Source organism: Zootoca vivipara, chromosome 4 (assembly GCF_963506605.1).
Source record: "Zootoca vivipara chromosome 4, rZooViv1.1, whole genome shotgun sequence".
NCBI classification, from domain to species: Eukaryota; Metazoa; Chordata; class Lepidosauria; order Squamata; family Lacertidae; genus Zootoca; species Zootoca vivipara.
In genome coordinates, this window is record NC_083279.1 from 66651913 (window position 1) to 66673541 (window position 21629).

Genomic DNA, 21629 nt, shown 5'->3' on the forward strand with positions numbered 1-21629 from the left:
GTTGGAAGCCGCCCAGAGTGGCTAGGGAAACCCAGCCAGATGGGCGGGGTATAAATAATAAATTATGATTATGATTGTGTAAGAGGTCTTCAGAGAGGGCGGTGGAAGGACCAAAGAGACCACAGGCACAGTGGGGCTTTGTTTAGGCTGCTGAGTCTCCCCGCCTAGCAGCTGATGCGTGCGGTAGCCACCGCTTTCCCGCATCCTCCAGCCTCTAGCCATCTGCAGAGCTTCAACTCTAGTTGAAGAGAGTTGTGCCGAGAGGCAGAGAGAGCTGGAGGGCAGAAAAAGGGGCTTTTTTGAGGGTGCTGCCTACTTACATGATTTTTACTTATGCGTGCGGGCCCTAGAACATAACATAAATGGGGAGACACCTGTACTATGCACAAATAGTATGCATTTTCCAATACATTGGAATTATATATCCTAGTTGGGGCCATGTCATTTTTCAGTCACTGCCTACTTGGGCATGAATGCTCCTGTGCTCATCAACATGGAGGCAAGGATGCACCAATGAACCTCTTCCGCTAGTCCTGAAATGTGAAAAGCATGACCATTTGTAACAACAGACTCTTTCTGCCCACAGCTGTGCACATGAAGGCTTCTAGGCTTCTGCACCATTGGGAGTCCATGTTTCGAGGAAACCTTCATACGTAGAGCTGTACGTGTGAAGGCTCTACTGCCACAGGTGGTTGTGCTCTTTGCGCAAAGGCTAAGGATGAGGCTGCTTGAAATGTCACCACTCCCACATAGATGAACATAGGAGCCTGAATGCCTGCACATGGCTTCTGTAGGGGTTTGAGTGGACACATAGTGAACTGGTTGTGTGAATCAGCAACCATGAGCACAAGTTACTGCCTTGAGCACAAGTAATGTGTGAGCTCATTGCGCCTGAGCCCAGCAGTTGATGCTTATAATGGGCACTATGGAAGAATGGTTATATGGACTGGAAAGAAGGGGCAGTATCCAGCTAAACCCTCCAGAACATCTTTAGGGGGCACATGGGCAGAAGAGAGGGAGAGGAAGCTCTGTTGTGTAGCAAAGGTGGTTGCACTAGGGCAGGCATCCCCAAACTGCAGCCCTCCAGATGTTTTGGCCTACAACTCCCATGATCCCTAGCTAACGGGACCAGTGGTCAGGGATGATGGGAATTGTAGTCCAAAACATCTGGAGGGCTGAAGTTTGGGGATGCCTGCACTAGGGGAACTGCTTACTTGGCTGTCGCCCAAAGTTTAAAAAGGAATAGTATGAATTGTTTCTTTGTGGATATAGGCTATGTTGTGTCACTTATTGGAATATAAAGGGTTTTTAAAAATTGCAACACCCCACCTATCTTTTAGTATAAAATAAGGTAAATGCAGCTTCAGGAAATAAAAAATATTGTGTACCTGATAATTAAAGAAAATGGTGGTTCTCAATAACAAATCTCTTAGTTTTGAAGGTTCTGCTCCACTGAGCAGAAATAATTCTTAAATAACCGCATTTGCAACTGTCCTCTTTGGGCACGGCAGCAATTTGCAGGCTTCCATAAAATGATTTTAAATAAGTAGGAGTGTGACTCATTACAGAGATTTAGCTGTTATATCCTACAGCCACAATCAATTTACAGAATATTTATTAAGAACCTCATTTGAGTAGATGTAGTTGTCATGAATCATAAGAGGGTGTCTGGAAGACACAGCCAGAATGCCGGCTCCATAACGCAAATTGGCAAAGGAGCTGAGCCAAAATAACACAACCTGCCACTCGCACATCATTGCAGGTAACTAGGAATCGTCATCTTGCCTGCGGGGATTTTTTTGTTTTTTTTAATCTGCCACGGAATGTTATTCCTGGGACTTGTTATGCGGTTTTCACACTATGTCCGCCAAAGGGCATGGCCGTCTTAGTAGCAGCACTTAGAGCAACATGAAACACATGGCACAACTCGGGTCTTTTTTACATGGACTCTTACTATCAGGAGAAGCTTCCTAATGCCGAGAGCCGTTCTGTATCAGAACCAACACATCTGGAGCTGGTGAGGTCTCCTTCCCTGGAGGCTTAAGGAGAGGCTGATAGCCATCTGCCAGGGATTCTCTAGTCGCATCCTGCATTGTTGGCCCTACATGGATCAGGGGACTGGACTAAATGACCCTCAAGATCTCATTCAGTTCTAAAATTTTATGCTGGAGAAAATAGCAGGTGTCCTCTCAGATTCTTTGCAGGTCTTCAGAACTGACTCCAATTAGCCCCATCTGCAGTATACAGTGGTACCTCGGTTTATGAACACAATTGGTTCCGGAAGTCTGTTCATAAACTGAAGCGTTCATAAACTGAAGCGAACTTTCCCATTGAAAGTAATGGAAAGTGGATTAATCCGTTCCAGACGGGTCCGTGAAGTACTCAACCTGAAGCGTACTTAACCCGAAACATGGGTGTAATTGGTTCCGGAAGTGTGTTCATAAACTGAAGCGTTCATAAACTGAAGCGAACTTTCCCATTGAAAGTAATGGAAAGTGGATTAATCCATTCCAGATGGGTCCGCGGCGTTCGTAAACCGGAAATTCGTAAACCGAGGTGTTCATAAACCGAGGTTCCACTGTACCTTCAAAGCAGTGTCATACCACTTTAAACAGTCATGGTTTCCCCCCAAAGACTCCTGGTAACTGTAGTTTGTTAAGGGTGCTGAGAGTTGTTAGGAGACCCTTATTCCCTCACACGGAGCTGCAGTTCCCCAAGCAGTGTGACTGTCAGTCCCTCTCCCTCTGGAACTCTGGGAACTCTAGGAATTGTAGCTCTGTGAAGGTGCATACGAGGCGACATCAATCTAACCTGACAAGGGTGTTTGGAGCATAATCAGGATATGCTTAAGAGGATGGTCACCACAACAACATAATGTTCTTGATGTTGTCTGTAACCCACACATGGTGTTAAGCACCAGAATATATGGCTGACCTATTAAAACTGCCTTTCCTCTAAAATGTTCCTTTGGACACTTTTCCTATGACATATAATATTTAACTTATAACCAAAGCAAATGCCTCATGGAAGTTCCCCTTATTAATCAGTTTAGATGCCTATATTGTCCCTGGCCTACTAAGCTTGGGGCCTTATGCATGCATATTAGGGAAAGTCGTACATTGCAGACAAAGCCAGAAAGTCTCTGGGTGGAATTCAACATTCCTTGCACGATGCCTCCTCTGATAGGGTATGTTAAGTGAATCCCTCCCAATGTATGGATCCCATTCTTATGGAGAATACCCAGAAAGCTACTGAGTGGCACAGGAACTAGTATTACTGGACAGTTGTTAAAGCCTCAGCACTATGGAAGGACTCACAATTGCCTGGAGCCCCCATTGCTGCTTCTTGCTGCCATTGCCTCTTGCTCACCTGAGGGCCCAATTCTCATGGCTGCCTAGAGAATGACTTGTAGCTCAGTGGGAGAGCACCCGCTTTGCATTCTTAAGGGTTTCTGTTTCAATTCCTGGAATTTCCAGATAGGGCTGAAACTATCCGAGTCTGAACCCTTAGAGCAGAGCTTTCCAAACTTTTCATGTTGGTGACACACTTTTAAGACATCATTTCGTGACGCAGTAATTCAGTTTTACTAGGAAACCAGAGGTTAAACTAACACCTTTCCAGCCCTGAGAGGAGCATGGGGAGCATTCGCGTGACACCCCTACACACTGCAGCCGACACACTAACATGTCGTGACACACTGTTTGGAAAGCTCTGCCTTAGAGAGCAACTGGTAGCAGTGCTGGATTCCTCCATACAAGGAAGGACACAAGGGACCAAGCCAAGGGGCCACAACAAAGCTGCATCATAGCTTGTAGCAGCTGAAAACATCACATGTAGACCCACATTGCTGCATATGGCTTTGCAGAAAGCCTTTGATAAGCATGCAAACTCTATTAAACATTTCTATCTGAAGAAGTGTGCATGCACACAAAAGCTCATACCTGTGACAAACTTAGTTGGTCTCTAAGGTGCTACTGGAAGGAATTTTTTTAATTTTTGTTTTCTACTTCATGTCAGTGCTGTAATCAGTATTTAACTTAGTTGCTCTGTCTTTTTTTTTTAACCACAAGCTGATAAAGGTGGAGAGAAGAAACGCAAGAAAGGTGCTTCCTTCCAAACAGTGTCATCCATGCATAAAGTAATTTTTCATTTCTTTTTAACATGTAACCTGTCTGTTGTCTTTGTCATTTTACACCAACGAGCTGGAATATTCCTAAGAGAGAACCTAAAATATCAAAAACAGGCCTCCTTACAAGACCTGATTTTCTAGCTTCCTAAGTCATCAGCTGTACATTTTATTGATTTCCTCTCCTGATTCAGCACTTGAAACCAGATGGGTTAACTATACTCAGCTGTCATAGCTCATCAAGGATAGGGTTCAATACAACCACCAACACATCTAGGAGGACTTCAAAGAATTACAGGTTTTTATTACATAAACTTTAAGGGAATAGAGTATGCTTTAGCTTATGTCACAATGAACTTGTTAACCTTTAAGGGTCCATAACAGACAAACAGTGGCAATTCTTGCATTTGCAGCAACGGTCAAATATGGCTAGCGCTCTAGAAATTGTATCTAAAACTTAGCAGGTGGTTGGCATGGTTGGATTTGACAACATCAATGGCTTATTTTGGGATCGGGATCAGAAGCTATAGTTTGATACTGGCACAGTTAAATAAACCATAGTTTAAACTCGCCACAGTTTGGTCCTCTTGAGATGTACCAGTAACTGCAAACTGTGCTTAATTTAAACCGAGACCTGGGTGCTTCCAGCTGCCTCCTCATGATTACATCAGATGGGAGGTGAGGAGAAGCAAGTGCATGAGCAAGTTCATTGACGTAGCTTAAACTATGGTTTAGTGTTACATTCAAACCAGAGCAATGATTATGAAGCAAGTAACCAGGCACCAGAAAGTTGTGGGCAACAAAGGAGCTACAGTAGTCCATGTGTATGTACCTGCCTACTTCTTTATCCCATGGAGATGGGTGGCTTGCTCATCAGATGCTTGTTGTTCTGAAATGTTCCATAATTTTGCTTGTTTTAATCTCCCTTTCCTCTCTAAAGGAAAATTTAAACAAACTGATGACTAATCTGAAGTCCACATCTCCCCATTTTGTGCGCTGCATCATTCCCAATGAAACAAAAACCCCAGGTAAAGAAAATCCAGCATAATTTTATTTGATCTATATTTCAATGATACACTTTTCTTAGGTCTTGCAATACAAATCATTATCTCCGGTGACATGTGATAAAGCCACCCTGAAATAAAATCCTTACGTTGGATTTTCTTTTCAGGTGCTATGGATGCTTTCCTTGTCCTTCACCAGCTTCGCTGTAACGGTGTCTTAGAAGGAATTCGTATTTGCCGCAAGGGATTTCCAAACAGGGTTATCTACGCCGACTTTAAACAAAGGTATCGTGAAGATCAGTGGCCTAGCCAAGTTCTTACTTCTTTTGATCCCCCAAACCAAATAAGCAACCTTCCATTTTAAACATCTTAAATCACTTTTGGGTGCCTTTTTTTGTTTGTTTTGTTTACTTGATTGTTCTTTCCGCAGCTGAGCTGAATCAAAAAATTTGCACATGCTGGAAATTTGGCAGATGTGTGGATTTTGGCCCATAATTTTATTTATTTATAAAAGTATTTCTAGACCACCAGTTCATACTGGGTGTGATGGAAGTGCAGCTGCCTACCTACTTCAGCTTCATTTGGGCCAGGGCTCTTTTTTGGCCCAGTGTCTGTTAGCATGCCTGCCTTTAACCCTGTAGCTTGTGAAATGCATGCTTTTGAACATGTACTTAGCATATGTATATTTGCCTCCAGCCACTGCACGCCTGGGAGTCGGGCAGGAGGGTAGAGAATCTAGACAGGATTGCGCCTGGTTACCTCTATGTTGTTGTGGTTTTTTTTTAATTTTAAAACAAAATCAGTGTTGTCTACCCTAGTTTGGAGGAAACAATTAATTGTCTATGTTTGTGCCATTCCTTTTGGAAATTGTCAGTGTTTACTGCTGCTGCTGTTGCTACAGGTATATAAATCTGAATCTGGATAAGTTCATTAGGTTTAGATTCCGGAAGGAGAAATGTTTTTAAGTATGGTATGTTTTGTTACACTGCTATACAGGGAATATTTACGACCCTTTGCTCCTTTAAATGCTTTCTATAACTTAAAGTTACAGGGCAAAATTTGCTCAGTTGGCTGTTGGGGTGAAGCCTTGGAAGTTCAAAGCTGTCTCCTTTCACCCTAATCCTCCTTATTTTACATTATTATCTAGCTAATGTGCTGGGGGCTGGGTTAATGAGGGGGGGAAGCAAATGACTGCTCTGACTTCACTGGTTAATTGGGTGGATTAATTGAGGAAGGTTCCATGTATATTCAGAAGGTTCCATGTATATTTTGCATAGCATATATTTTGCATTCAGAAGGTCCCTTGGCATCTTCAGTTTAAAGGAGTAGGTAGCAACTGATGAAAATGGCTTCAGCCTGAAACCCAGAGAAACCCCCATATAATGGGTAGAAACGCAGAGAATCTGGTATTCTGTCTGGCTATACCTCCTGTATTCCAGTGTAAAGAGAGGCATAGCAACCTGGTCCAGAGTTTCATCTGCTTACACATTTTTTAATCTATTCTTGCCAGGTACCGCATTCTGAATCCTTCTGCAATTCCCGAGGACAAGTTTGTAGACAGCAGGAAAGCTGCTGAAAAATTGCTTGCCTCTTTAGATATTGATAATAACCAGTACAAGTTTGGACACACAAAGGTAAAGCAATGGTTTCAATCTTTCCTTGAGCTCAGTTAATCATCTGAGAGAATCTGATGCTATAAGACTGTTGAAAGTAAATGCCTGGATGGATGGATGGATGGATGATCACTAGAAGATCAATATTCACTATTCTGTCCCATGTATGAAAGAGTGGTGCTTGTGGGAAAGTAGGAAAGTAAGTATCATCCTACAGCCACTTACCCAAGGATAAAAAAAAACAAAACTCATTGGGGCTTACTTCTGAGTAGTCTTGTATAGAATTGTGCATTGATTAATCACGAGTGTTAATCAATCCCATACAAGTTACATCAGTTAAAACAGGGGTCAGCAAACCTTTACAGCAGGGGGCCGGTCCACTGTCCCTCAGACCTTGTGAGGGGCCAGACTATATTTTTGGGGAAATAATGAACAAATTCCTATACCCCACAAATAATCCAAATAATGCATTTTAAATAAAAGCAAACATTCTACTCATATAAAAACATGCTGATTCCCGGACCATCCACGGGCTGGATCTGGCCCCCGGGCCTTAGTTTGCCTACCCCTGAGTTAAAATAACAACATGACAATCAGAAGTGGAACTCAAGAAGAAGGTAGCTCCCCACAGATGATGTGTGGCACCTAACACATTACACCAGGCATCCCCAAACTGCAGCCCTCCAGATGTTTTGGCCTACATCTCCCATGATCCCTAGCTAACAGGACCAGTGGTTGGGGAAGATGGAAATTGTAGTCCAAAACATCTGGAGGGCCGAAGTTTGGGGATGCCTGCGTTACACCAAATTGAGGCTCCTAGTGTGTCATTATTCAGCTTTAAGCACCCAGGCCAAGGGGCAAGCCAAACAAATATTCAACAAGAACAAAGATTAATGCAAGTAGAAGGCTAAATACAGAGACCCCCATGGTACCGTAATAACTAGGCAGAGTGGATCCACTCATTAAAACAACTAGTTAAGTTGAGCCTTCCTAGTCCCCCTGAATTCCACCCCTGAACAATAAAATTGCAGCACGACTAACAGTCAGTAGAGCCAGGCATGGCATATAAAAACAACCTTAAAAGCAAAAAAATTACCTGGCAAATGCCCCCTGGAGTAAAACAGTCTTCACTAAGTGACAGAAAACAGCAAGAGAATGGCACCACTGCCACTTTCTCGCTTCCGTTCTGTGTTGTATTTATGTACACCACTTAAGATTTCTATTGAAATATAGAACGGTGTACAAGTTAGTTAAGGAAATGAAAGAGCAGGGCAAATGGAACCTCATGTGACAAGTGTTCCAAAGCACACAAAGAAGGCTGACTATCTAGTCCAGGCATCCCCAAACTCCGGCCCTCCAGATGTTTTGGACTACAATTCCCATCATCCCTCACCACTGGTCCTATTAGCTAGGGATCATGGGAGTTGTAGGCCAAAACATCTGGAGGGCCGCAGTTTGGGGATGCTTGATCTAGTCCATGGGTAGGCAAACTAAGGCCTGGGGGGGGTGGGGATCCGGCCCAATCACCTTCTAAATCCGGCCCACAGACAGACAGCGTGTTTTACATGAGTAGAATGTGTCCTTTTATTTAAAATGCATCTCTGGGTTATTTGCAGGGCATAGGAATTCGTTCTTTTTTCTTCTTCAAAATATAGCCTGGCCCTCCACAAGGTCTGAGGGACAGTGGACCGGCCCCCTGCTGAAAAAGTTTGCTGACCCCTGATGTAGTCACCATTGCTGCCTTCACGTGCAGCTTATTTGGCTTATTGGAATTTGTGTGCAGAGGACCTGGGCTCATGCAAGGAAGTTGGTTTGCAAAAGGAACCCCATTTCAATGAACCTTAGCCAGAAATGCTGTTGATTTTCGTGGGCAAAGTGTTCTAGACACTATACAGTTGGCCATAGTGAGAAACGGGATGCTGCACCAAGTAGGCCTCTGGCCTGATCCAGTCAGTGGTGTACTTTGGGCTCTCGAATTTCATCAGTGCCCTGTGCAACACTAAAATTTGGTGCCCCCTGCCTCTCACATTCTGTTCTACGGCAATGTTGTCTGACCCCCTGTAGTCCAATACCCAGGGGCCCCCTGCAGCCCACACTGGTTATGCTACCTAAAACTGCCTCTGGATCCAGCAGGTCTCTTCTCATGTTAAAATCTCTAGCACTGTTCAAAAAACCGATGTAAAGGAGTAAGGGAAACACCTTTTCTAGCACTTCAGATTAAATGGCCAGAATAAATGCACCCCATAATGTGGAATGTCAGATCAAATTATAAAACAAGAAGGAAGTAGATCAGAAATACCACCAATTGTCTACCACCCAGGGATATATAATTCACAGCTCTGATTGTACCTGTAATACTTCAATTGCCATTCATCATTACTAATAGCTAGATTTTTCAAAGGAATTGATGTAAGAGAATAGAACTAATTGCCACTTTTATGAATAATGTTTTTTTAAAAAAAAAACTGTGCCAAGGGTTTTATACCCCCTAGCTTTCAAACATCCAGATATGTCTTTATCCTTTCACTTTTTAAAAATATGGCATGCTTTTTGCAAGGTAGATATAGGATAGTCTGTCGCTATTTTCAATCGCATGCTGGTAAGTTCAGGATGCATAGTTATAGTTGATTGGGAAGCCTTGTGCAACAAATCTGCTCCACCCTGCCCCCCAAAAACCCATAAAGGGACCCCTAACCATTAGGTCCAGTCGCGGAAAACACTGGGGTTGCTGTGCTCATCTCGCTTTACTGGCCGAGGGAGCCGGCGTACAGCTTCCGGGTCATGTGGCCAGCATGACTAAGCTGCTTTTGGCGAACCAGAGCAGCGCACGGAAATGCCGCTTACCTTCCCGCTGTAGCGGTACCTATTTATTTACTTGCACTTTGACGTGCTTTCGAACTGCTAGGTTGGCAGGAGCAGGGACCAAGCAACGGGAGCTCACCCCATCGCGGGGATTTCGAACCGCCAATCTTCTGATTGGCAAGCCCTAGGCTCTGCAGTTTAACCCACAGCGCCACCTGTGTCTCATCCCCAAACCCATACTTTTTGCAATAAGGAAAGGGGTGGTAAATTTCACTGGAAATAGTAGGATAACAGTTTGATGCAACATCATCTGATCTCCTGGTAAACTAAACGGAATGGATGCTCATTAAATAGTCAGTGCTGTCCAATCTCTCTGCAAACAAATCAGGATGAGTGTTCAGTAAACAGGTCATCTGGAAGCATTTACAAAATAATATGCATGGGGCAGTAGAAATTTATGTTGCAATCCTAGCCATGTCTGCACAGAACTAAGTGCTACATATTACCAAGAAAGGGGTGGGTGGGTAGGATTGGAGCCTTGAGCTGTTTTGAGGAGCAACAAAGCACACAGGACATTTATAATGTCACTTCACCTTCACTGAGTACAACATTTTACGCTATTCAAAAACCAGCCAGTATAAGTTGTGTCATTAGTAATCTGACCCAGTTAGCACTGTTGTTTTGGAAATCTAAGCTTGAATTGGACCATATTACATGTCAAGCATTCTTAGATTCATGATATACATTTCAGGTCTTCTTTAAGGCTGGTCTTCTGGGACATTTGGAAGAAATGAGGGATGAGAGATTAGCCAAGATTTTAACACTAATTCAAGCAAGAGTCCGGGGCAGATTGATGCGCATTGAGTTCCAGAAGATCATAGAGCGAAGGTATTTATGTATGGACTGCTTATGTCCTAGTAAACAGATAAATATTTTGACACAAAATCATAATGCTTTCTATAATTGATAATGTATTTCCAAGTTCTTCCTTAAGATCGGGGAAAATGATGAAACAGTAGAAGATCGGGAAAAGTGATGAAACCGTAGAAGTTTGCTGGGAAGGGACTATGTCCTTGTAGGATAAGTGGTACTTTGAGGAAAAACTCTGACAAGGCTTTTGGATGTTATACTGATGTGAAGAGAAAAGGAAATGTGTTTTATGCTTCCTGATTCTTCACATGCACATCCACCTAGAAATTGATCTTCTGGCATAACCCTCAGAAGGAAGATGGGGAAGTGGGGGGGGGGGGAGCTTACACGGAGGGATGAAAAGGATTTTGCATAGATGGAGAAGAACAAAAAGCATTAGACACTTGCCAGTCCTGTTCCATTTATCTCCTGTCTTTCTCACCTTGAAGGACAAGGCAACTCATGATATGATAAATATTGATTAAAGGAGAACACAGGTAGCTTGCTAACCAACCAACGACAATTATCATTATTATGACTGAAGCTGTTTCAGGTCAAAATAAGTAACTATGCAGTCATTGCTTTCAAAATGAAAAAATGTAGACAAGAAGCAGACAAGCATGGGTAACACAAACTACAAATGAGAACCATGAAAATATTTTCAAAAATTGTAAGATTTAGTAAGGTCTGATCCACAGCATACATGTAATGCACTCTTATACCACTTTAACAGTCATGGAGATTCCAGGGAACTGTAGTTGTTAAGTGTGCTGGAAATTGTAGCTCTGTGAGTTTGGCACCCTTAGCAAGCTATAGTTCTCAGGATTTTCCATGACTGCTAAAGTAATATAATTGCACTTTATATATATTGGGTGGATGTTATCTAAGAGGGAACAAATGAGTAACAAGTGTGCAGTTGTTGCAAAAAATAACAATAAAAAAATGGTATTGTGATGTGGGAAAGTCAAAGGACTACAGATAAATTTGCCCCATTTCAGAGAACCCAAGAAGCATGTTCAGGGGAGTGTCTTATTCTTCTTAAACCAGGGATGCCCTGCTTGTGATCCAGTGGAATATCCGAGCTTTTATGGTTGTGAAAAACTGGCCTTGGATGAAGCTTTTCTTTAAGATCAAACCTCTGCTGAAATCTGCTGAAACTGAAAAAGAAATGGCCAATATGAAAGATGAGTTTCTGAAATTAAAGGAGGCCCTGGAAAAATCTGAAGCCAGGAGGAAGGAGCTTGAAGAAAAGCAAGTATCTCTGGTGCAGGAGAAGAATGACCTGCTTCTTCAGCTGCAGGCAGTAAGTGGACCAAAATTATTTTGTTGTTGGAATATTGACCCATTTGGGAGCAACAGCCTAGGAGACTTGTCAGACGCAATGTGCGAGCCTCACTTTAAAGCTGAAGAATCACATTTAAAAAAACAACAAAACAAAACATGGTGAATACATTTCATATAACATTTTATTACATGGCACTTGCTATGAATCATAAAGAGCTCTAAAGACTTAGCCAGAGCAATTATTAATATGCTGCTCAGTATCTAGTAAAAATAGAATCTACAGGCACTCGTGTTGTTTACAAGAACTGGCTCTGACTGAGAACAGATTGCCAAACATTTCTGCATTTGGGCAGGCGGGGATGGAACAGAGAAGATAACTCGAACCTTTCCAGATATGCCAAAGGATATGCTTTCTGTTTGATTTGACTCGTTTGCTGGTGGCTCAGGGGCAGTGGTCCGCTTGCTGTAGGTGATGATGGCTCCAGTAGAAAGCAAGGGAGGGGTTGGCAACAGATAACCTCAGCCTGAATCTTAAATAGAAATATTACGCAGCTTGGGAGGTTAGCTCTGCCCCAGGTTATTATAAATTTATTTGGGATGCCTTGTGGCAAGGAATTCATAGATGAAATGAATAAATAATGGAAGCTTTTTTAGTTAAAAGGGGCTTGTCTGTTTCAAGACTGTGGTTCTGCTAGGTCTTCTGGGCTGGAGGCATCAGAGTCATAGGATGACAAAGGTCTTCTTCAGGTCTGATTGGTGTTGACAGAATGGACTCCTCACAGTGGGGACTTCCAAGGTTGGCTCAGAGGGCAATTTCCTTTTGTTCCCTGAGGTGTCAAATCAGAAGTAGGGAGAATTTGTTGTTGTTTAGTCGTTTAGTCGTGTCCGACTCTTCGTGACCCCATGGACCATAGCACGCCGGGCAGAATATTACCCCATAATGTTAACAGCACCACCACCACCACCATATTGAATTCACTAGGAATAAATAAAGTGTTTACATGTCTCCCAAATCTCCAAGCAATGCAAGATTCCAGAAGTTCCGTGCAATGAGGGACAGTGCAGGCTGTGGTGTTTTTATGATACTGTATATGGTTTCTTTACACAGCATTAACTTACAACATCAACACCCCATAGCTTTCCCCCTAGCCACAGCCTTGAATTTAAGCAGAACTTTGCCCGCTAATAATAATAATAATAATAATAATAATAATAATAATAATAATAATAATACCTTTATTGTCAATGTACAACTTGTGTACAATGAAATTAACTGAGCCTCCCCACCAAACACTCAATCTCATTGCACTCTGTGTGCTTGTTGCACAACACAACAACCCCAAAAGTCAGTTGCACTATATTATTTTCCGTTCAGCAGCCTAACAGCCCACGGAAAAAACCTGTTTTTTAGCCTGTTGGTATGACTGATTATACTTCTATATCTTCTGCCCGAGGGTAGAAGATTAAAGAGGTGCTGGCTGGGGTGTGAATCGTCCCTGAGCTAGTCCAGCTCTCACTCACAACTCTGACTCTTGTGCTTCTCACTACCAGCCAGGTGAGGGAGGGGCCCCACTCATTTGCCCTCTGGCACAAAGCCACTTTCTTATGGTAAAAAACCCCATATTTCTGGGCCCTTGGCTGCTTCATTCAACAATGGGATCCTCCATTAGATTGGGTCTTCCCTCAAAGAGGGCACATGTTGCGGTGAGACCTGGAAACCGACACCCTGTGTTGTGGGTGGGTAAGATTGGTCAGCCACAACACCTGATTGGTAGGTCCCTCAATGTTGGGTTCAATCTGGCCAATGGGGCGCAGTCCAAATGGATCGAGGGACCTATATATACCCATGCACGTGACCCAGAGCTTCCTCTTTCGGTGAGTGCATCGGAACACCCGCCCACCTCTCCCTACTTTTGGGGCTTGTTGTGCATGACCTTGCTATGCTATGCCGTCGTGGGTCATCTGTCATTGGGACAGGGGCACGACAGGAATTTTCCGCACTTGGCTGATTGGCTGGTGCCATTTGGGTTTTGCCTGCTGTGTAGCAAATCGTCACAACTTGTAAGGTTGCGGATAAGACACTGGTTCAGGTGATAGGGATGGGCGAAAGCTCTTGCCATCCCTATGTGAAGGGTATTCCGTTAAAGGAATCCAGGGACTCAAATGGTTTGGTCAACCCCTATGAGGGGGTTGTGCCTGTGCCTGAGTCCAGGGGGACATCTGGATGGCAGACATAGTCTGTTCCCGGCTTTCCGCCTATCCAGGTGTTCACCCTTGGCTGACCTATGCTTGTGCCCTGGGTCAGCGCCACCTGAAAGGGTGCAGGGAGCTAGTCGAACCAGAGCCCATGTAGCCACTCACTTTCTGTAATCAATAAAGTTGTGGCCTAAATTCTGCCAAAAACCAAACCAAAATTTGAGTCATGTGTGAATTTATTTAGGGGGGAGGTCTCTGGGTCTGAACACACAAATGTTAATCCTTGCTGGATCCAGGAATAGAATGGAACATTGCTTTTTTAAATACCAAGGAATTAATGCAAAGGAGCCCCAAATGGATAGAATAAACCTGCACTAGGCACTTTGAAGAGCTCAGGCCAGCTTCCAGATTAAGAATGGCTCCAGCAACATAAACAGGATTCTCAAATATTAACCTTTTTTTTTTAAAAAAAAGTTTGAGTTCCTTTAGATGAACTCTTTATAAATTTCACTTTTTCTGCCCAAAGTGGAGAAGTGGAATTGACATGGAACACCTTTATCATTCAGCCTAGACACTGAAATCCAGTTCCAAGGGCCTTCTGGCAGTTCTCTCATTGCAATAAGTGAAGAGGGCCTTCTTGGTAGTGGTGTGGAATGCCCTCCAGTCAGTCGTCAAAGAGATAAGCAATTACACAACCTTCCATAGACATCTGAAGGAAGCCCTGTACCGGGAATCTTTCAATGTGTGATGTCCTGTTGTGTTTTTGTATACCCTGTTAGAAGATACCCAGAGTGGCTTGGGCAACCCAGCTAGATGGGTGGGGTACAAAAAATAAATTATTATAATTGTTAAGAGTTGGTTCACACATTCTACCAGGAGCCATCTGTTTAGAGCAGGCATGTCCAAAGTCCATTTCGGGGGCCTAATCTGGCCCGCTGGTCGGTTTAATCTGACTCCTGGCCCTCTTTGAAAAAAGTTTAGAGTATTCAAGTGATGAGAAATCAAGGGAACCAGCCCCCAGTCTAGGTGTGAAGTTAAATTGACCAAGCGCATGCACATATATATATTTCTCATTGGTGGTGTAATAGGGATTGCTCCATAGGTCCTTGTGACAGACAGACAACCATCACATTACGATCTCCATATTTGGGAAAGAATAGCAGTTTTTCTAGTGACTAAATATTGCAATAGGAATGTTGAGAGAATGTGATTTTCTAGCAATAGATGTGCTGTCTTGAAACATAAACTCCAATTCTCCTGCAAAGAAACAGTAACGTGCTTGCATTTATTATATTCAAAGCAATCATACTGGAAAGTCTCTTTAAAACTGTGGACATGTGCAATGGGAGATGTACAAACTACCTAGCCAAACCATGATAATATGTAGAAATTAACAAAGGGGCACTGTCAATCATTTGATCTACAAAATCTGGAAGAAAGAAGTTCTTTTTATATTACAGTATTGCAATTCATAATTAAATATTCAGAAAGTTTCTTCCTCACAGTAAAAGACAGACATTAGGAACATTCATATTCAGTTGTGAGATGTCAGCATGTATATTTTGTATTAAATTTAGACTTCTCGGGAATCTTTATCTCTAAATAAGTATCTTAAAAGAAAATAACAATTGCTTTCCATAATTTGTTCAACTAAGGATTGGCGTCTTAGTTTTGCTTTGCATTAGTTTACATTACTTTACATGCAAATAAAAGAACTGCAAAACTTAAAAGGCTTGGATATAAATACTAACGTTTTTCATCTATATTCCAATCAGTTGAGTTGGTTACCATGGCAAACCACTGAAGCAAGGAGATGTTAAACTTGGAGATGTGGCATTTTACATGCAATTTGCAAGCATGCTGTTGAACTAGCAAGGAAATTATTTGAAAAGATGACAAAGAATGCACATTTTAAATGTTTGAGAGCTTACAGCACATTCCAAAATGAGTGACTGTTTATTATTAGTACACAGAATGTTTTTAACACATAAAGTGGTTCCTAATCACTATCATGTTCATCTTCCTAAATCCCTTGTGGGACACTATTATTTTCATTCAGAAGACGAGGAACTGTGGCTGAAACAGTCAATTGAATTGTTTCCAGATGGCAGCTTAATGTGCAATCAGTGTTACTCATGTACACAAGTCTTTTTCAACATCTACATGACAATGTTGTCATCAGAATGCCAGGCCATACCTTAATACTAATAATAATAATCCAGTTTTCCCCCTACCATAGAAAATCCATAAAAATAACCCGTTATATATCTGCAGTCACTGCTAGGGTGTAAACTCGACTCTGTGTTTTTTGTGGTGGGAAGTTTGTCACATGGGTGGTAACATCTCAGTCAGTGGGCTCTAATGCAAATCCCTACTGCCATTTGCTCCTCTCCTGTGAAGTTTGGGTTTGCGACAAGCCAAACAGTCTGAGTGTGCTTATTTCCCCTAATTGCTGCATGCTGAAGGCACTTTCAGATTCCAGCAACCAATCCAGAAAGAGCTCTTCTCTCAAGATCTCCACACAGAACACGTGTGGGATTTTGTCGGAGACCGTAACTGCAATGGTCTTAAAAATATTATTTTCATATAATTACATGAGATCATTCTAGTGTAAGTCTTAGCTAAAGACTAAAATAAAATAAAATAGCCCTCTCACAAAACATCAATATTACTTAACAAAACAAATGGAAATGGATATTGCCCCTCCACCCAAAGGACAACTTTCCATTTTGCCTGTTGTGAAGCATGATGACTAAGGCTGATAACATTTGCTCTTGTAGACTTCCTTGGGACAGAAATATTTGCATGCGTAGGCAGAACAGAAGGGTGGAGGAAGTAGTGGAGTGCGAGGGAAGAGTGACTGAGGGAAGGGGCAGCAAACAAACATCCAGATAAATTCCATCCAGCTCTACCCACTGGTTTGGATGGCAAGTGGCGAAATAGCAATGAATAGCCATGACTGAAAAATGGGAATGTGTGGAAGCAAATGCATACAGAGGAAAATTTGATCCAAATGGCTGATTGGCAAACCAAGGCCCCCACCTGGAAGCATCCCCTATGTCACTAATATCATTCATTCATGTCTATGCATACACAGAGATGTTGTTGTTGTTGTTTAAAGCAGGATTTTTTTCACCAGGAGGAACTTCTTGCCTCAGAAGACTTGCTTAGCAATCCTTTGGCTCTTTCAGGGGGTTAGGAAAAACAATTATGCTCAGAAGAACCTTTCTGTCACCTGCAGGGTTGATAGAGGCAGTGATATGGGTCCTATCTTGGACCAATGCCTCTTATTTTGCTGCATAGCAGAGATGGGGAATTTGTGGCTCTTCAAAAGTTATGGGACTGTAGCGCCCATCATGTCAGACCATTGGCCATGCTTACTGGGAATTGTAGCCTAACAACATCTGGATTGCCACAGATGTAATTCCACTATAATGTCTCTGCTCAGCTGTTACATTATCTTCCAATGGTATGTTTCATTGTTAACCTTTACCAAGAGGACTCATAATGGGTACATTTGGTGAGGGGGCAGAAATGAATACCAGTCATTCAGGCCTGTTATCTATCTACAGAGTTATGAAGGCGCCCAGAATTAATACGCTGAGCAATTAATGTCAATTATCTCCCAAGCTGTTCATATCTTATCGTTCGTCTGCGCGTGAGATTGATATATCAATCTCTCAATGTGTGAGAGCACACACATCCCCAAGAGAGAGAAAATTCGTGGATGAGAAGCCGTTTGCTACATAAGTTTTCTCCCTAGCCACTAATGCAGTCCCTTGCAAATCCTGACAGGAGCAAGACACCCTGGCAGATGCAGAAGAACGATGTGACTTGCTGATCAAATCTAAGATCCAGCTGGAGGCCAAAGTCAAAGAGCTGACTGAGCGGGTGGAAGATGAAGAGGAGATGAACTCTGAGCTGACATCCAAGAAGAGGAAGCTGGAAGATGAATGCTCTGAGCTGAAGAAGGATATTGATGACCTTGAAATAACACTGGCAAAAGTGGAGAAAGAAAAACATGCCACTGAAAATAAGGTAGCTTTAATACTTGGCCATTAAAAAAAATCCACCCTCAGAGCAGCTTTATGGCAATGATAAATATGAAAGTCTATAATTTTCCAAAACTCTTGGTTGGGACAAGATCTGGCTAAATGCTCTGCCTGTACTATGTCAGGCTAATAAGAAGACAGCTATATTTTTGCCCATGGGAACAGATTCTTTGAAAGTATAGTACCTATAATGACTGATGCAATTTATGAAGCAGGAGATCTGTGATCTTGCTATCAGCAACCTTCTGCCTGGTCTGTTTAATATATTTATATTTTGTTTTTCTCTCATAATGGAACTCAAGACAGTGTACATGTACTGTACATGTGGTTCCCAGGAGATCTCCTATTAGGCACTGACTAGACCCGGACCTGCTTACCTTTCACAAGGTGGCTACATCATGTCCCTTAGACTAAAAAGTTGTTGTGCAAGTTGTTTCTGACCCTATATTTAGTGTCCGGATTTTCACATTTTAAGACCTGGGAATTGAACAGTACCACATTAGACACCTGATGTATGCTACTTGCTTTCCTTGCTTCCCCACCTGATATCTGGAATTCGGTTCACATGAGCAGATATCCAAGAAAGCCAAGCTTCACTTGCATGGATGAAAAATTATTTGTGGGAATCAGTCCCACATTCATACATAGCACTCGGTCCACTTCAACCGCAGCGCGGGCAGGGAAGAGAAACCTTTGAGCTAAGATTTCTTTGCAAAAACTTCTGACCTGTGTCTTCCTTCCCCAACAGGTTAAAAATCTGACCGAAGAAATGGCAGCACTTGATGAGACCATCAGCAAGCTGACGAAGGAAAAGAAGTCATTGCAGGAAGCACACCAGCAGGCCTTGGATGACCTGCAAGCAGAGGAGGACAAAGTCAACACGCTGAGCAAGGCTAAAGTGAAACTGGAGCAGCAAGTTGATGATGTATGTTTGCACTGCTGTTCGTTCACCTAGGTTTTTTCGGGGTGGGGGTTGGACATTCAAGTGGTTTTGATTGTCCCATTATAAATGTTGGACCTACTATTGAAATAGGTGACGATGAAAGTCGATCTGTTGTTCAGTTTCTGAATGGAAGGTAAATGCAAGGAATTCATTTGCATTCCAAGTTTCACATAGAGATGCAGTGGTGTGGTGGGGTCATAGCTCAGTGGTAGAGCACACCAAAATATCATCCCAGGGTCTCCAGGTAGGGCTGGAAAAAGACTCCTGTCCTGAGCTCTGGAGAATCACCAACAGACTCAGTCAGTGTTGACAATTTGGAGATAGATAGATCAGTGGTCTGACTCAGTATGGTATCTTCATATGTTCCTATGAATGGTGGGGAGGGGGAGGTAGTTCCAAACCCCTTTCTAGTATTTTGTTCAGCATGTTCCTTATGGGGAAAGAGGGCAGTCTGCATACCTCAATAAAATGAGGACTCTGTTTCTCTAAATTTCAGTAGGGCTTACAATACTTGAAGATGCTGCCAGATGTCTATGGTCTACCGAGAACTTGAAAAGTTGAGTGGCTATTTTCTCCTGTATCTGACCCTTTTCATTTCTGTAGCTCGAGGGCTCTCTTGAACAAGAGAAGAAAGTGAGGATGGATCTGGAAAGAGCCAAACGCAAACTGGAGGGTGACTTGAAGCTGACTCAAGAGAGTGTCATGGACTTGGAAAATGATAAGCTGCAGTTGGATGAAAAGTTAAAGAAGTAAGGTGGCAATAGATTTCTTAGTAGCGGAGGCCATTTTTATACTGTAAAACATTCATTGTCCTATGATGCTTTGTACACTGTGTAAAACACGAGAAGTGAGTAACAATAATATCTTGCAGTGCCACTATATTTTCAGTCCCAGGAAAGCAGCCAAGAACAGGAGGTTTGTTTAATTCCTGGTGAGTTGCCATATGTGACTGGTGGGTGTGTTTAGCTTGATGGGTCAAAGGTTCTGTAGGCCTGCTACACACACACACACACCTCAACTAGAAATAGGATTGCCTAGGGAGACAGTTCCATAAAACAGTAACAGCATAGAAAATAGAAAGGTAGACCAAGTTTGCTACCTCCAAGTGGAGGGCAGCCAGCCAGATTCAACTCCCCATGCTCCAGTCTGCTTTCCTTCCTTCCATCTGGTATGGTTCTGTGCTCCATGTTATAGCAGATTGGGCTTTGGCAGGCAGATCAAAATGTAGTTCACTTAACCAGCTTTTCCCTCCAACAGAGTTCTAACAGGTACCAGATTTCTGTGTTACTTAGATTGCAAATTTGCAGGCAGCAATCCCCTAAGGACCTTGAAAAGTAGCAGGAATGAGTCTTATTCGGGCATTATAGCTCCTGTATGGAGCATCAGAAGGGTAAGGAATGGAGCCACACTAAGTAGCCAGTCCCCCTTTTGTAGTGTGTGCTGATTACTAGCCCTGTCCTTGGCATCCTTGCATACAGCGTGAATGTACAGTGGTGGCTGGTCTTCCATCCAACCTGGAAGTCTGCGTGTTTGGGGACAAGACTTCACATGTGCTGCTGTACACATGAACACCCCTCCCTGCATGCATGTGTTACTCTATGCAAACACCTGTTAAATATACTCGGAGTCGAGAGTGAATTTCATGCTCTTTATTCAGCTTGTAGTAGCAAAGGAGAAGAAGAGAAGAATGGCTCTTCCCCCAAAACGTCTGCTTATATACATTATTTACACAATGACCGCTCCACACATCAAATGGGGGGCGACTTTTGTGTGGTCGCGTGCATCCCCCTGATCCCAGAGGGTGACTCCCTGGTAGTTTGGGGCTGGCACCGCCTTCCCAGGTAGGATGCCAGGGGTCTCCGCCTACCCAAGCCTAGTGTCCAATCCTGTAGTAAACGAAAAATTACAAGAACTCGGGCCAGAAAGGATAAAATCAAAAAATCTTCACAAAGTTTTATTCAGGATAACTTCCAGTAAATATCAACATCAGGTCAAGGCCCTGTTTCGATGATTCTTCATCAGCTGGAATGTAAAAGTTTACTACTAGTGTCCAATCCTGCCTGGGGAGGTGTTGCCAGGGGATGGCCAGGTATGGGAAGGGAATTTCCGGCTCACACAATAGAATTTGAATCTTACCTCCAAGCACCAGTTGGAGAAGAAGGGAAGAATGGCTCTTTTCCCAAAACGTCTACTTATATACATTATTTACACATTGGGCCTTGCGTGATAGGCTACTTCAGGGCTGCATCTGTAGGCCAATCAGGTTGCGGATTCACTTCTGCCAGCAGCCTGATTGGCTGCTCCTGCAGGCCAATCAGGTTGCTGATTCACTTCCACCTGGAGCTGGATTGGGTGGCTCCTGCGAACCAATCACTGCTGCATTTTGGATCCTATTGTTCTAGGATTCAGCTCAGTACATAACAACCTGAATAGGGCTATAGTCATTGTTTGTTCTGAGGTGGCATTTCTGCTTAAAAGCGACCAACTAATTACTCCATTGTACTCAACCCCAATCTATTGCATTAATAGGAAAGAATTTGAAATCAGTCAGATGAGCTCCAAGATTGAGGATGAGCAGGCCATAGTGATGCAGCTCCAAAAGAAGATAAAAGAGCTTCAGGTAATTACCCCTGTTCAGTTTCTCTCAGTACTGGATATACTGGACATTGTATTGTAAGAAAGCCCTGGGCTTTCTACAGG

The 21629-nt window shown here is 42.9% G+C and overlaps 1 protein-coding gene across 1 annotated transcript in view; it reads left to right on the plus strand.

The window, feature by feature from the left end:
* Window positions 1–21629, plus strand: part of MYH15 (myosin heavy chain 15) — an 88080-nt gene that overhangs the window by 32052 nt on the left and 34399 nt on the right. The window contains exons 18-27 of the mRNA XM_035115695.2: window positions 4071–4138; window positions 5067–5154; window positions 5298–5415; window positions 6641–6764; window positions 10297–10433; window positions 11502–11757; window positions 17730–17972; window positions 18735–18911; window positions 19533–19678; window positions 21459–21549. Of these exons, the coding sequence (XP_034971586.2) occupies window positions 4071–4138; window positions 5067–5154; window positions 5298–5415; window positions 6641–6764; window positions 10297–10433; window positions 11502–11757; window positions 17730–17972; window positions 18735–18911; window positions 19533–19678; window positions 21459–21549 (1448 nt within the window). The remainder of the gene's footprint in view (window positions 1–4070; window positions 4139–5066; window positions 5155–5297; window positions 5416–6640; window positions 6765–10296; window positions 10434–11501; window positions 11758–17729; window positions 17973–18734; window positions 18912–19532; window positions 19679–21458; window positions 21550–21629) is intronic.